A 17,550-nucleotide genomic window follows, 5' to 3' on the forward strand; every position below is an offset into this window, starting at 1 on the left:
TTTAGATAAAGGCTTCTGCTAAATGCTGTAAATGTAAATGCAGTGGAGTGGTGCCCTGTCCATAATCTATTTCTGCCATGCACTCATTGTTTCTGCCTCACCCAGAAATTCCAAAATTCAAGTAAATCTTCCAAAGATTAAATATTGTACTTATATTCTGTTGCTGATTATATGTTTTGTAAAGAAAACATTGCCTGTATTTAAAAATGGGGAGGCACGGTGGCTAAGTGGGTAGCACTATCACTTCACAGCAAGAAGGTCCGGGGTTCGATCCCCAGGTTCTGTGTGCAGTTTGCATGTTCTCCCCATGTCTGCGTGGGTTTCCTCTGGGTGCTCCGGTTTCCTCCCACAGTCCAAAGTCATGCAAGTGAAGTGAATTGGAGATACAAAATTGTCCATGACTGTTTGATATAACCTTGTGAACTGATAAACCTTGTGTAATGAGTAACTACCTTTCCTGTCATGAATGTAACCAAAGTGTTAAACATGACCTTAAAATCCTAATAAATAAATAAACAATACAATAAGTAACTGTATAGGCTCATTATTTTAGTGTTTTTGTTATTGTGTAAACAATACACAAAACATGTCATTAAAACTGCAATGCTTCACACTTTTACGTTCAGTTGGCAGTATGGGTGGCACGGTGGCTAAGTGGGTAGCACTGTCACCTCACAGCAAGAAGGTTCTGGGTTCGATCCCCAGGTGGGGTCCTTTCTGTGTGGAGTTTGCATGTTCTCCCCGTGTCTGTGTGGGTATCCTCTGGGTGCTCTGGTTTCCTCCCACAGTCCAAAGACATGCAAGTGAGGTGATTTGGAGACACTAAATTGCCCATGACTGTGTTTGATATAACCTTGTGAACTGATGAACCTTGTGTAATGAGTAACTATCGTTTCCTGTCATGAATGTAACCAAAAGTGTAAAACATGATGATAAAATCCTAATAAACAAACAAACAATATTTAAAAATGCTAAGATGTAGATCATTTCTATTCTGATGATGAAAACACACAGAGCCTCGAACCAGTCTGTGTATGGCTCAGTGTAGCAGTAGTCACTCTTACTATTAGTATCGGATTTGGGCATGGGGGCAATGGAAGAGGGTCGACTTGTCCAGCAAATCCTAGATCATGTGGACAGCCAGACACGTGTGCATAGTTTACCCTTGAAAGAAACACCGCAAATTACAGAACATAAAGGACCTGGTAGCAGATATCACAGGAGTCATTGTAGAGTCCATGTCTCGGAGGGTCAGAGTTGTTTTAACAGCACAATAGGCGGATGGTCCTAATGTTTTGGTTCATTAATAGGCTGCAGAAGTTATTGTTCGTTTGAGAGAAGGGGTGGAGATAATGGGAAGAACGTTAAAATGTGTTCTAAATAACACCGCAGTGTCTACATAGGCTCCCTACAGAGGAAATAAACTGCAATGTAACTGCACTCTGTCTAGTGCACTTCTTATCCGATAGAAATCGGGTAATACTTCAGCCCTTTGGGAGGAAAACAGTTCACTCAAAGCATAAACACTGTAAGGGTAAGTTAACTTTCGCTAATTAAATAATGTTTACATTTTAAATGTGAATGATTTATATTTTATTTTTTTTCTTAATGTTGTATATTTTTATAATGTTTTTTCCTTATATGGGCATTAAAATTAGGACGCTGCTACGTGCGCAGTTACTTTCTCTTGTTTCTGATGTTGCAATGAGCTCAGATTAGCAATGACACTCTAAACTATAAAAGTGAATCTAAAAGAAAAGATAAAAGGTTATTTTTCTTTTCAGACTTTGTTTAAATCATGTATGTCTGTCATTTTATTATTTACTTTTCATTTTCTTTGGAAACTTTCCTCTAGTTGCACTTATGACAGGTCGTATTGAGTCTATTCTGAAAATATGCTGGTTCCAAAAATATACAGACATCAGTTTAATTTATTAATTTGGTAGTATAGAAAGAATGTCATTTATCCCTGTAACATGTCCTTCTAATTATTTGGTAGTGATTGACTGGTTGACTGGCTGGTGACTTGTCCATGCCCATATAAAAAGTACTAGGTCAGAAAAAACAACCATAAAAAACAGATCTGCAATAATTCTACACTGCCAGAACACACTCACTGTCCACAGTCAAGCAAGGTTTACACCAGGGGTCACCAACCTTTTCGAGACCGAGAACTACTTCAAGGGTACTGAATAATACGAAGGGCTACTTGTTTGATACAAACTTCCTGAATGTTTGTTTGTTTATTAGGATTTTAATGTCATGTTTTACACACTTTGGTTACATTCATGACAGAAACGGTAGTTATTCGTTACACAAGATTCCTCAGTTCTAATATCAAACACAGTCACGGACAATTTTGTATCTTCAATTCACCTCACTTGCATGTTTTTGGACTGCGGGAGGAAACCGGAGCACCCGGAGGAAACCCATGCAGACACGGGGAGAACATGCAAACTCCACACAGAAAGGACCCAGATAGCTCCAACTGGGGTTTGAACCCAGGATCTTCTTGCTGTGAGTCGACAGTGCTACTCACTGAGCTTCCGTGCCGCTCAAACTTTCTGAATAACATAAAGTTGCACGGTTCACCTTTAATGATTATTATTATAATGATTATTGTTATTATTATAAATATATTCATATATATGGAGACTGTCTGATAATATGTTAATGTTAATTATTCCTGAGAAAAATTATTAACAATGATTTACCATGGTAGGAAACAGATACTGTATATTTCAACATGTAACATTATTTATCTCTATTAATCTAAATCTGTTTCAATGTTTGAAAGTCAGAGCTATCACATCTCTGATATTTTTGTAAATATTGTTCCTGACAGTTCTGTATGAATGAGCACATTTGTAGCATTTTGATCAAAATCACACCTTTTTTTTTTTTTACAAATGATCACTTCTGTACCATTTTTTAAGGAAATCATTAACAGTCACATCTTCAGATCATGTCCCGTTTGTACTTATCAAAACCTTTGCAACATTTTAGAACAAATCATGAACTCGGTACCATGTTAGTACAAATGATCAGTTATGTACGATTTTTTTAAAAAAGCTGCGATGTACATGGAAGTTTTTGTGACGTACTGAAGTGTCTCTCCACATTCCTCTCAATCGTAAAAAATATTACGTTTTCTTTCGCTTTTCTTGTGTTTTTTCATTATTTTTTAGGGTAAAACCCGCATCTCACTCCGCATCGTAGCTGCGCTCACTTGCTTGTCTCAGCGTTATGCACACGATATAAAACTCAGCACCCAGACAAGACCAGAGCTCATATAAACATCAAACATTTTTGTTTTTGAAATGTTATATTCAGTATTGTCATTTTCAAATCTACATCAATGCAAGTGTTATTGATTCAAAAAGAACAGCAACACAAATACAATTTTTAGACGGAGCTCTATGGTCACTAGTGCTATTATAGAACATGCCCTGCTCATGTTGGTGACCCCTGGTTTACACCCATGGGTTAGAAGGTTTTTCTTTGTTCACGTGATCAGCAGCAAACTTAAGTTGAGCTTTAAGGTGCCAGTTCTGGAGCAGGGACTCATACACTGCTTTTTGGTTTACATGTGGTTTGCACATATCAACTGTTTAAAAGTAGATTTTTTTCAGGCATGAATAGGGTACAAACCTCAAGTACACTAGCGACAACCTAATAACTTTCTAGTCGAACCATAACAACCACCTAGCGTTACTTAAGCACTGGGCTGAAAAAATATTTTGTGCAATGCAGAATGTGAGTAAAATTAGACTTAATCTGGTCACAGTTCCAATAAGGGTTTGCAAACATTTTGTCCCGTATCATTTTTGTTGACTAATAACAGTCTGTCGTTTCTTAGCTATTCTTAGAAATCTGAAGGTTGACTAGAATCTTTAGGCACTAGTAAAAGCCACCTTTAAGCAGCAGTATTTGTTTCCTTTTGCTGTGCTCCCCTAAAATAATTGTTCTCGCTGTTGTTCAGTTGAGTCTTAGAGCCTTGGAAATTGGTTTACACCCTTTTCAAACCATAATATTTTAACAGCCTTAATTATTAGCACTTTTTGTTTTTAAACACCTCACTGTCACTGCTTAACTGAGAATAGTCCACGAACCAAAAATATCCAGCCAACAGCGTCCTGTGGGCAGCGTCCTGTGACCACTGATGAAGGTCTAGAAGACGACCAACTCAAACAGCAGCAATAGATGAGCGATCGTCTCAGACTTTACCTCTACAAGGTGGACCAACTAGGTAGGAGTGCCTAATATAGTGGACAGTGAGTGGACACAGTATTTAAAAACTCCAGCAGTGCTGCTGTGTCTGATCCACTCATACCAGCACAAAACACACTAACACACCACCACCATGTCAGTGTCACTGCAATGCTAAGAATGATCCACCACCTAAATAATACTCTGTGGTGGTTCTGTGGGGGTCCTGACCATTGAAGAACAGGGTGAAAGCAGGCTAAAAAAGTATGTAGAGAAACAGATGGACTACAGTCAGTAATTGTAGAACTACAAAGTGCTCCTATATGGTAAGTGGAGCTGATTAAATGGACAGTGAGTGTAGAAAAAAGGAGGTGGTTTTAATGTTATGTCTGATCAGTGTATAAGATGCTGTATGAATATTTTTAACCCAGCACATTTCCAGGTCTACAATAAAAGCACATAAACTGTATTTTTCACTTAGAGAAATGAATGAAGACGCATTTGAGGTCCCTGCGAGGAATGAGTACCGCTACCTGGTTCAGGATGAGGCTGAAGAGGAGATTCATTATGCTCACCGTTATTACGCCAGCCCCTTCCTGACAGTGTCCCGCAGGTGCTTGTTTCTGATCGGCTGTGGCATTCTCGCCCTCCTCTCTCTGGCTGGTTACCTGGCTTACTTGGCTCAGACTCCACGGCTAGGATACGCAGAGGTGCTAACGGAATGCGGTTGGCTACGTGGCCGACGTGAACATGGAGCCTACTCATTTAAAGGCATTCCATATGCTGTGCCACCTGTTGGCGAACACCGCTGGAGACCTCCTGCAGACCTGAAGATGGAAAGAAAGTGCTGGCACGACGTTCGTGATGCCACTCGTTTTCGGAGCATGTGTGCCCAGGTGCGACCTCTTAGAAAAGATGGCCAAGTAATGGGTGAAGAGGACTGCCTGCATTTGAGTGTCTGGACCCCAAGCCTGGTATCTGCGGATGCCCTGCCAGTGATGGTGTGGCTACACGGAGGGAACTTGCAAATGCTGAGCGGGCAGGAGAAAGGCTACTCACCCACCGAGGAGCTGGCTGCAAAAACTCAGACTGTCTTTGTAAGTCTGAACTACAGGCTCAATGCGTTTGGCTTCATGGCGCTGGAGATCCTGAGAGAAGGTTCCACCACCATCACCTCAGGTCAGTCCCTGAATACCAGCTGTCACAATAGATCTGTATCTGATGCCCACACCAGAGCAAACCAGTCTCATCATGTTAGCATTCTGTCCTTGTCAGATTGTCAGATGTCTTTACTGGATAAGTGAAAGTCATAGAAACAGATGTTCCACATTAGCTTCCATATTTCTTGTAGAGACGTGCAAAAGTAGATTTTTAAAATCCACTAGCTGATAAATGATGATGATTTCTGTCAGATGCTCTCGTTAGGGGTCGCCACTGCACATCATTTGACTGCATATTTGATTTGGCACAGTTTTTACGCTGAATGCCCTTGATGATACAACCCTCCTATTTTTCCTGGCTTGGGAATGGCACTAAGGGTGCACTGATAACAGAGATGGGGACTCGAGTCAGCGACACACAGCGACTTCAGACTCAACTCGGACTCGTTTCAAATGACTCAGACTCCACTCATGACTCGCAAAAAAAATTACTTGTAAACAACTAGAGTCTGTAGCGTCATCATGGGTTAACATTAGTTACGTGTGATAATTAAATATATATATATATATATATATACCTGTATATATATATATATATATATATATATATATATATATATACTTACAATGGTGGAATACCCTACGTAGTGCACTTCACAGGAACAACTGGGGTGAATCGAACGCTCCTACAGAATTGGCGCTAATGGTTGAAAGAGCGCTTTCTGAACCAATCAGACCTTCTGATTTTAATTTTTAGTAAGAAATGTAGTTATTTGCATTTATTCAGTTTGCGTCACACAGATGATGTGTCAATGAAACGCTTGATTGGCTTCCCATCTTGAAGAACATAAGCTAAGGTAAGCAGTGGTTCTAATTTTTTTGCTGTGATTTGGATTTTGGCCGCTGTGCCATGATTTATCGCGCGCTTTTGTATTGCAATGAAAATAAAACGTATCAGTTTAAGCTTTTAACTGGTACCTTCGTGTTACGGAAATTACATTCATTTGCACAATGACTAGGAAAGAGTAAAACAACAAAATACAGTTGCTAATCTGTTGTTGTTTTTTATCTAAACTTACAGATTATTTGTTTATTTACGCTACATTTCCAATATATGTTTTGTGTATATTGTATTAACTCATGACATGACTCGGACTCTAGTCTAAAGACTCGTATTTTGTGACTTGTGAACATCTCTGACTGATAATATTATGTGTCCTACCACTGGCTAGGTTCACATATTGACATGCACCTTCTGTATTTGTGAGCTCAGCCCTGAATTTAACCCCCCTGCACTCAAGACTCTGCTGTTACCAGCAGCATGACTTTTACCATTACGCCACACCTGCTTACCCAATAACTGCTAAATAATTTTACTATTTAAATGGTTTTAGATTGACATAATGTTTGCATTCGAAGGTACGATTAAATTCTCCTTTTGCCTGAAATGGCACATACAGCAGAGATGTTCACAAGTCACAAAATACGAGTCCCAGTCGAGTAATGAGTCTTTAGGCTAGAGTTCGAGTCAAGTCACGAGTCAATATAATATACACAAAACATATATTGGAAATGTAGTGTAGAAATAAACAAATAATATGTAAGTTCAGATAAAAAACAACAACAGATTAGCGACTGTATTTTGCCGTTTTACTTAGTGCCTTTATTTTCCTAGGTACCAGTTAAAAGCTTAAACTGATGTTTTGTTTTCATTGCAAATCTCGGCACAGCGGCCAAAATCCAAAACACAGCAAAATATCCATAACCACTGCTTACCTTAGCTTATGTTCTTCCAGATGCTATTAAATGTATAACCACGTGTCCCATTAGAAATAAAATCCGTTAGTTTGTAAATGTGCTTATAATTTAAAACCTCCAAACTTTTCCTAGTTGTGAAGTAAAACACGAACCCGTTAGAAGGCCAATCAAGCATTTCATTGACACATCATCTGTGTGACGCTGCAAACTAAATACATGCAAATAACAGCATTTCTTACTAACAATTACAATCAGAAGGTCTGATTGGTTCAGAAAGTTTTTTCTATCATTAGTGCTAATTCTACAGAAACGTTCCATTTAAATGATCTGTTACTGTGAAGTGCACTATGTAGGGTACTCCATTATTTCAAGTGAGATTCATATTCAGCGGAGGGAGTAGGGAGCGATGCTTCATCACTACGCCGGAGGCTGGCTGGAACATTTACCAATTGCGTGTATTGCTGGTTAAGACGGCCAGAGCGTTATTATTAGAGAGGAGAAATGACACGATCAGAATGATGTCGGATCATATATATATAATTGTCACACGTAACTAATGTTGCTGACTTTTGTTGTCCACAAGTCATTTTTTTGCGAGTCACGAGTTGAGTCCGATTCATTTGAAACGAGTCTGAGTCGAGTCTGAAGTCGCTGTGTGTGTGACTTACGTGCGACTCTGACATACAGTAACATTATTATATGGAATAACATGAAGTCTGTGTGCCAAGTGGGTAAAAAGCACTGCAGCTCGTATCTACAGCGGGCATGTGGTGAAACATTTAAGCCAGTTTCATCCTTTTAAGCAGTGACTATACCTGCATAGGATTAGTGAGCTAGGTTATTAAGAAGCTTTTAACCCAGTAAAAGCCAGCGCTTTACTTTAGGATGTCTTTCTACCTCATTTGAATCTTAATTCAGTGGTTCTTTATATGGACAAAAGTATTCTAATCCCCTTTTAATTACTGAATTCAAGTGTTTCAGCCATAACAGTTGCTAACAGGTGTAATAAGTCAGTAATAATAAGCAAACTATATGCTTCTAACTTCTAACTGCAGCAACAGTTTAGGGAAGGCCATTTTCTGTTCCAGCATGACTGTACCCCGTTACACAAAGTAAGATCTGTAAAGACATGAAGAAGAGCTTAAATAAAGCCCTGACCTCAGTCCCACTGAACAGCTTTAAAATAAACTGGAACATCGATTGAGGCTTTCTTGACCGACATCAGTGCCCAGCCATACAAATGCTCTTTTGACTGAATGGGCACAAATTCCCACAGATATACTTCAAAGTCTTGTGAGCAGCCTTCTCAAAAGAGTGGGTGTTGTAGCTAAAAAGATCACATAGACGTCACTCTAATTTAACGTCATTTGGTTTTGAAATGAGATGTCCAACAGGCTCATGATCAGGTGTCCAAATACTTTTGGTCATACAGTGTACGTCAAATTGCAAATAAGTGGCTGTATGAACTGTGCCACCTAATAAAACTGTTGAGTGATTATGTGATTGTTCTAATGCAGATTTAAGTGAATTGTTGTGGTTACAGGGAACTACGGACTCATGGACCAGATTCAAGCTCTTAAGTGGGTTCAGAGAAACATCCATGTGTTTGGAGGAGATCCAACAAAAATCACCATATTTGGTAAGAATTTATGAAAGATGTCAGGGTCGCGGTGGGTCCGGTTTTCCCTGGATCACTGGGCACAATACACTAACACACCCAAGACAGGACAGGACGCAAAACACTCACCGGGTCCAAGCCATCTGTCCCCTATTAGACATAGTCAATCAAAAGTCTGTATGTAGACGCCCGACTGGCCGACTGCTGCTGGGGATTCGAACCCTGTAACCCTAGCATGATTTGCCACCATAATTTTGATCGATGGCAGAAGGCCTGTGATGGATTGGGGCACTGCACAAGCTATTCCTGCCTTGCACCCAGTGTTTCCCAATGGAACCAGACCTGCCACAACCCTGATGAAAATAAATAATGAGGAATTTCTCTTGGCTTACTAGGATGTGTACAGTTTATACATACATATGCAAAAGTCAAATTCTCTGTTTTGTTGATTTATTTCGTGTGTGTGTGTGAGAGAGAGGGGGTGAGTGGATGAGGGGTGATTGGCAGTAATGCCTGTAGTATTTCCTGTATAATCCCTTTATCTGATATTATTATACCCTCTGGTTAAAAATTTCACACAAGCAGGCCGCTCAGGTGGCGTGGCGGTAAAACACACGCTGAACACCAGAGCTGGGATCTCGAATACACCATATCAAATCTCAGCTCTGCCTGCCGGCTGGGCTTGGCAGCCACATGAACAACGATTGTTCAGATAGGGGTGGGATATTAAAAAGATAGGGACTCTCTCATGACTAATGCAATTACGACTGCTGGCTGATTGATGGCGCCTGCACAGAGACGGGAAAGGAGAGCTGTCAGGGTGTGTCTCTCCATACACAGTGCTGATCTGCATTGCACTCAACAAAATGTAGGTGACAAAATGCATACAGCTGCTGCCCACGTGTTAGCTTCGTTCTCCTCAATTAGAGCGGGGATCGGCATTGGTGGAGAGGAAGCATGATGCAATCGGGCAATTGGACGCGCTAAAAGGGAGAAAAAGGGGAGAAAATGCATTGTGCTTGTGTATTTATTTAGTTTTGAGATGCAAATGTTCCCAATTTAGCATCCCATCAAAATATAAAACACGAGAAGCACTCAGGTGGCGCAGCGGTAAAACATGCAAGCACACCAGAGTTGACATTTCAAACTCGTCGGTTTGAAACTCAGGTCTGCCATCCGGGACGCTAGGCACCTACATGAACAACGATTGCCGGAAGGGACCTCATAACTGATGCAATTACGACCTCTGCTGACTGATTGATGGCGCCTGCACAGAGTTGAGGAATAATGCATTGATCAGGGTGTGTCTCTCCGTACACAAAGCTGATCCACATATGAACTCACCTCGAGCAGGTGAAAAGATGCAGTTGATACTGCACACGTGGCGTAGGGGGCATGTGTTAGTCTCGGCTCTCCTCAATCAAAGTGGAGATTAACATCAGTAGAGAGGAAGCGTGAAATGAGGTACTTTGTTTTTGAAACCTTGCTCCTGCCCTGATGCTGACATGGCAATCAAAACTGAACACACACCCAGGTTTTGTTTTGCAAGTTTTAAACAGTCAGGTTCGGGTGATAAACATAAGCTATACAAGCTAGCTAACAGTCTTACATAAAAAATGTAAGCTGTTTAGCTAAACTTAGCTAAAGTTTACTTACACTGTATTAAATGGCAGGTGCACTCACTCACTCACTGTCTTAACCGCTTATCCAATCAGGGTCGCTTGGTGCTGGAGCCTATCCCATCTTTTTAATGGGTGCAAGGCACACAGTAATACCCTGGACGGGCACCAGTCCATCGCAAGGCAGACACACATACATACACACACACACACACACCCATAAGGCAATTCAGTGTCTCCAATTAATGTGACTGCATGTTTTTGGACTGTGGGAGGAAACCGGAGCTCCCGGAGGAAACCCACGCAGACACGGGGAGAACATGCAAACTCCGCACAGAAAGGACCCAGACCGCCCCGCCTGGGTATCGAACCCAGGACCTCCTTGCTGTGAGGCGACAGTGCTACCTACTTAGCCACCCATGGCAGGTACATGTTTCTCAAAATTTGAGAAATTTTAGTTTATTAAAAATCAGTTGGATAAAAAATATACAAACCAATGATTAATGTAGTGGTGGACAAAGTTCTGTATTGTCATTATTTATTGTGGTGTAGCTGGTGATTTTTGTTGTACTGATAAATGCAGTGTGGCAATAGTAGCTCCACAGTTACTGAATTAGTAATCAGAACTGCACTGGTTCACTCTTGGACTCTTGAGCATGGCTGTTAACCTTCAGATGCTTGAATTGTATTTGGGCACAACTGTACATCACTTTGGATAAAAAGCATCAGCTAAATACCAAAAATGGAAATAAGGCTAGTTTAACTGAACCCTTTTGATAGGGCCTAAAACAAAACTCAAGTAAAAATGGATCCAGGTGGTCAAGTAATTAAGATACAAAGAGAATGATTTACCAGCTGGAACCTACACCATTAAATTAACTGTATCATAACATGAGAGCCCTGATAACATCACAGTGAATCACTGTAAAGTTTAGTTGACTTACGCTGTTCTTCTGCTGTTCTTACTGTCATACAAGGAGGAACATCAGTCAGGGCTCTGATGACTTCCCCACTAGCTAAAGGTCTGTTTCACCGAGCCATTACCATGAGTGCCTCTTTCATCAATGCTTCCTCATCCGCTGAAAAAGGTAACCTACTATTTCTGAAGAGAACAGGATGCCAGAATGTAGTCTGCCTCCGACATCTCAACGTAACTCAGATCCTTCAGGTGAGATCCGGTCTACAGTTGTCTTCTGTCCCCAAACACAATTACATTTTCAAAACACATCTGAACTTAAATCTACTGTCTACGGCAGTCATTAAATAACATTTATAAACTGAATGATAGAGTAAATAGAAGCTACAGTACACAGCACAGCCTACCTTAATAGTTGAATGTAAACCTAGAACATACAGTGACGGTATGAGGCGTCATGTTCTTCAACATTTCCGCCCGTGTTTTGACATTCCCCCATCCCCCGCATCCACAGAATTGGTTGGGAGTTTTCCAAACTCAGTTACCTGAGACATGTTTTCATCTGTTTTAGACTTTAACATCTTGGACATTTTGACTAACCGATTGCTAACTGAGTTGCCGTAGGATTGCTAGTGTAACATACTTTTTTGTGGTGTAGTGTGCTGACAATGTTTGATGTGTTTATGTATTGAGTGCATTTTGTCCCTTTGGGGATTCCATAGTCAATGGAAAGGTGTGCTTCTCTACACACGTGATCATCTCTCTGTAGTCTGTGCCAGCATCAAAAGAACAAGTCAGTAAAGTTTATGCTCCCCATAGTTTATGTACAGTTTATGCCTTTTTTTACAAACTCAGCAAGACACTTGGTTACACTAGGACCCCGTGATAGTGCAAATAAACCAGTAAACGTAAGGCAGTTAAATGCTATGTGAATGAAAAATGTTAAATTGGTAAACACAAACCTTATATTAGTCCTTATTATAAGAACTTACATTAATTTCACAGCAAACTGCATAATACACGCGAAAAGGCTCATTTAACGGTCCGTGACTTGATTCTCACAGCCGTAAATTAGGTAGGGCCTTACTTATTACTGCTGCAATAGCAGCATCTGCTGGCTGGCTGATGGCATCTGCACAGAGACTAGGGATAACGTAGATCAGTGCCTGACTCATTGTACACAATACTGGTCCCTGTGTGAACCTGCCTCTGGTTACTGCACACATGTCTGAGGGGGCGTGTGGTAGGTACGGACTCCTCGGTCAGGGTCTGCAGCGGTAGAGGAGACACAGCTGAGTAATTTGATACAATTAGACTGGGAGAAAAAGGGAAAAATGTTGAAATAGAATAAAGATCTAATAAATATCTTTGTACTGTTCTTAATACAATACAGTTTATTTGCAGTTCGCATACTGTCCCAACATTTGTTAGAATTAAGATTTGTAGAAACCAACTCTTCATATCCTTTCTGCTTCTGTCCCAGGCTGTTCCATGGCAGGAATACCCATCATGGGCGAAAGATGGGATAACAGATATCCCAGTTAAAGACGAGTCTTATGGACCAGTTACAGTTGTGGATGGCCATGTTCTCCCATTTAACATTAGCTTTCACAATGATGTTCCATTGGTGGTTGGAACTACAGAGCAGGAAGCTGATTTCAGGTAAACGTTCCACCACTTTAGCTCCTCAGTGCTCTGCTTTATTAGAAAATCTACAAATTATTATAGTGTACTGTAACTGTCATCACTTAATCTCCTCAACTCTTCACAGTCCACCGATGAAGAATATTTCCACATGGACGTGGGCCGACTACGAGTGGTTTGTATCAGGTATCACAGATATTACTATATCTGCCCTCATACCTAAAACATCAGCAAAACAAAAAATGATTGTTTTCAACCCTTTGGTCACTTTGTCCTATAGAAAAACTCAAGCCGTTTGGAGAGAGTGTGGTGTCTCAGGCTCTGAAGATATATAACAGCTCAGCTCCATGTCCAATCACTGACCGCTGTCCTGAAAGACTTTACACCACCTTGGTGTCTGATATGAGGATCAACTGTGTCACAAACCTCGTGGCTAAGCAAGATGCAGGTTAGTAAAAACCGTCTTCTTCATTATTTTAACTGTGATCATGCCAAAATCACTCGTCACTAGTTACCATCACTAGTTAACGTCTCTGTGTGGAATAAAGGGCTGCGGCAGGGTTGCGGTGGGTCTGATTCATTGGGCGAAAGGCAACAGACACTCCAGACGGGTCGCCAGTCCATTACAGGGCAAACACACACACACTTAGGGCAATTGCTAGTAGCTCCAACTAGCCTAAGTGCACGTTTTCAGAGCAAATCCTCACAAACACAGGGAGAACATGCAAACTGACCATATAAACAGGAAATCAAATTCAGGCTCCTATTGCTGTGATTTGACAGCGCTACTCACTGCCCTACGGTGCCGCTGATGTTCTATACAACTGAAAAGTTTACATACACTTTATGTTTTACCACCATTTTATCCTGGTCAGGGTCGTAGTGGGTCTGGTTTCTCTGGAATCACTGGGCGCAATGCATTAACACATCCCGGACAGGACGCCAGTCTATCACAGGGCCTCGCAATCCCCCCCCAGACATAGCCAATAATTCTTTATAGACGCCTGGCTGGTTGATAGCACAGCTGAGACTGTTTCTCTGAGATAAACCTTTTCTGATGCATCAATTTTGACTTAATGTTTTGTAATGGACTTACACCGATCAGCCATAACATTAAAACCACCTCCTTGTTTCTACAATCACTGTCCATTTTATCAGCTCCACTCACCATATAGAAGCGCTTTGTAGTTCTACAATTACTGACTGTAGTCCATCTGTTTCTCTGCATGCTTTGTTTTTTACTCTGTTCTTCAATGGTCAGGACTCTCCCAGGACCACCACAGAGCAGGTATTATTTGGGTGGTGGATCATTCTCAGCACTGCAGTGACACTGACATGGTGGTGGTGTGTTAGTGTGTGTTGTGCTGGTATGAGTGAATCAGACTTAGCAGCGCTGCTGGAGTTTTTAAATACCATGTCCACTCACTGTCCACTCTATTAGACACTCCTACCTTTGTAGATGTAAAGTCAGAGACGATCGCTCATCTATTGCTGCTGTTTAAGTTGGTCATGTTCTAGACCTTCATCAGTGGTCACAGGATGCTGCCAATGGGGTGCTGTTGGCTGGATATTTTTGGTTGGTGGACTATTCTCAGTCCAGCAGTGACAGTGAGGTGATTAAAAACCCCATCAGCATTTCTGTCTCTGATTCACTCATACCAGCACAACACACACTAACACACCACCACCATGTCAGTGTCACTGCAGTGCTGAGAATCATCCACCACCTAAATAATACCTACTCTGTAGTGGTCCTGTGGGGGTCCTGTGGGGGTGCTGACCATTGAAGAACAGCATGAAAGGGGGCTAACAAAGCATGCAGAGAAACAGATGGACTACAGTCAGTAATTGTAGAACTACAAAGTGCTTCTATATGGTAAGTGGAGCTGATAAAATGGACAGTAAATGTAGAAACAAGGAGGTGGTTTTAATGTTATGGCTGATCGTGTGTAAGGTTCCAAATCTCATTATCTCACCAGATGAGCTACTGGTACTGACACTGCTGCAACTGAATAAATTATCCTGTTTCTTAATTTTATGGATGATTTTTAGATTCCCTGAGGAGCTTTGTGTACCGCTACCTGGTGACATACACGCCATCCAAAGCTGTGAACCCATCCACCTGGCTCCCTTATCCGAGCCGCTTCTCTTTTCACATGCTGGACAGCTTGGCTTTTTTCGGTGGACTCGAGATGGCACTCGGCACGTTGACGCCTGCAGACCAAGCCTTCGAGGAAACACTCACCAAGTACTTCATCCACTTTGCTAAGAAAGGTCAGTATCATCGGTCTCAGAAATAATATCACACACGAAAAAGATGCGTGAGCATTTTTACCAGCTGCTCAGATAATAAAGGCGACTCTTTTGTCGGACAGGTGAAATGCCAGAAGATTGGCCCGAGTTTCCATCCCACATCGCATTGCTGGATCAGAATATTTCACTGACTCAGAAGCGATTTGCAGACAGATGCAGTCTATGGAAGCAAGAAAGCTTTTATTCATACGCCTGGTTCAACTGATTGTTCTACCAGACTTCCTCAGAAAAGCAGCACGAGAAGCAGCGACCAAATCGAGTCAGTCTGGTGTGTTATGTATTATTGTAACCCTGCGTTCACAATGACAGCAACATGAAGCAACCAAACATTCCAAATCTTTCACGTTCATCAACACTTGGTGTATTTTATGTTAATGCATTTTCCCCTGAATCTAGTCATATCCAATTACCTGATTGTAATTCACCTCTACTGGTACAGACCTTCCACTACTGACCAAGGAGGGTCGCAGTTGTCAGACGCCCCCTCCCAAACGTGTGTAGCACAGACTGCGTCTTTTCACCAGCACATGACAGGTTCATGTGGGGATCCGTATTGCACATGGAGAGTCATGCACTGATCTCCATTATCTATCCACTGTGCAGGTGCCACTGATCAGCCAGCAGAATGAGAAAACCCTGTTCAGCTATTTACAGACTCACAGCCAAATGTGTATCTGTGTAGGTGCCTGGCCGGCTAATAGCACAGCTGAGATTTGAACTCGAGGGCTCGAGATCTCAGCACTGTGGGCTAGCGTATTTTAACAATGAGCCACCTGAGCACCTATGATCATCCATCTTGATGTAAATGTGATGCAAGTTGATGGACTCAGTTTGGACTCCCATGTAAAACCTGATCCATATATGTAGTTGCTAAACGAGTATAGTTTTTGTTTTTAATGCACTTGTAAATATCTGATGTTTTCATTATTTGAGGATTAAAGCTCGTTCACTGAGCACAGGTAAAAAAGTGAACGAGAGAAATGTAGCCACACTGAAAGGATGGTCATGCACTAGTTGCATGAACAACGTCTGCTAATAGTGATCCCATCGTTTGGGTGATGTGGGATTAAAATGTTGCTGCTGATGTGAACGCAGGTTTGATTTTATTTGACTTGACCAAATATGCATAGAGGAATTGATGTGAATTATTATGTGAGTTATTTCTGCACTGAAACAATATCTGTGTCCATTTTTAGTTACAAGTAGAGGGGTAGCAAAACCACAAAGTGTTTAATATAAAAAAATGCAAACTTTAATCGTTTTAAACTCAGGTGTATGTAGTTTGTGAACACTGAAACATGGCTTATTTTTGAGCATTCATTTGTTAAAAATGGAAAGACACGTTCTGCTTAGATTAATAATACGTTCACTTTTCAGTTCCACTTCTCACGTCATTAAAAACATGAGGCGCTTCAGTGGCGCAGAGGTAAATAGCGTGAACCCACTATAGTTGGGATGTAGGGTTCGAATTCCCAACAATTTACATACAGACGTGATTGACTCAAAGATGTCTCGAAGGCTTCGTGATGGATTGGCATTCTGTCCGAGGTGTGTTACTGCATCACGCTAAGTGATTCTGGCAAGGTCGGACCCACCGTGACCCTGACCAGGATAAAGTTGATGGTAAAACTTGAAAATAAAAGGTCATTGAATATGTTGATTAATCACATATACATCACTCGATTTATTACACTAGCTCACCCCTGTCCTGCAAGGGATTGGCAACCTGTCCTGGGTATTTCTGCTTTTTGCCAAGCATTTCCTGGTGCTACCAAACCTGCCTTGGGTGATAAAAATAGAATAAAATGAACCCTGTACAAAGATCGACACTAATCGCAAAGTAGGTCCAAAGAAATCAACATGTTTATGAAGCTAGAAAAGATAAAACATTTCTAAAGACTTGATCCTAAAAGCCAAAAAGAAAAAAATGTGTATGTACCAGATAGGTATACCTAATAAAGTGGTCAGGGATTATACTTTTGGCCATATATTTTTGCTACTGGTGACGATTGGATAAATAGACTGGTGTAATACTGAATGAAAAAGTTTTTTATTAAAAGCAATTATAAGCATAACTTTTCCTGTGTAAATTGATTAATATTGTCTTTCAGTCTGGTGTTCTTTTTACGGGCAGTGGTAGCTGATTCAAGCCCCACCACTGCCAAGTTACATGTCTGCTAAATGCTTTGCATGTAAATGTTTTATACTTTAGTTTGTAAATAAGCATGTTCATGCACACTTTCAGATGATTCAGGGAACAATTCAACCTTTATTTACATAAAACTTACAATAAATACCTGTTGTTCATTCAGG

At 41.0% G+C, this 17,550-nt stretch overlaps 1 protein-coding gene across 2 annotated transcripts; it reads left to right on the plus strand.

The window, feature by feature from the left end:
* The first annotated feature begins 1,489 nt into the window (after nucleotides 1-1,489).
* si:ch211-71n6.4 (para-nitrobenzyl esterase) lies at nucleotides 1,490-17,548 on the plus strand. Of its 2 annotated transcripts, none has more exons than XM_063005126.1 (9): nucleotides 1,490-1,534; nucleotides 4,691-5,388; nucleotides 8,671-8,766; nucleotides 11,342-11,532; nucleotides 12,764-12,942; nucleotides 13,052-13,110; nucleotides 13,205-13,372; nucleotides 14,977-15,198; nucleotides 15,300-17,548. In XM_063005126.1, exons 2-9 carry the CDS (start codon nucleotides 4,695-4,697, stop codon nucleotides 15,440-15,442), a joined length of 1,752 nt encoding a protein of 583 aa, XP_062861196.1. In that variant the 5' UTR covers nucleotides 1,490-1,534; nucleotides 4,691-4,694; the 3' UTR covers nucleotides 15,443-17,548. The 2 variants fall into 2 exon arrangements, with proteins under 2 accessions (XP_062861196.1, XP_062861197.1); XM_063005127.1 differs by lacking the exon at nucleotides 1,490-1,534 and adding an exon at nucleotides 4,189-4,249.
* The last annotated feature ends 2 nt before the right edge of the window (nucleotides 17,549-17,550 follow it).

This window comes from Trichomycterus rosablanca, chromosome 11 (genome assembly GCF_030014385.1).
Source record: "Trichomycterus rosablanca isolate fTriRos1 chromosome 11, fTriRos1.hap1, whole genome shotgun sequence".
NCBI classification, from domain to species: Eukaryota; Metazoa; Chordata; class Actinopteri; order Siluriformes; family Trichomycteridae; genus Trichomycterus; species Trichomycterus rosablanca.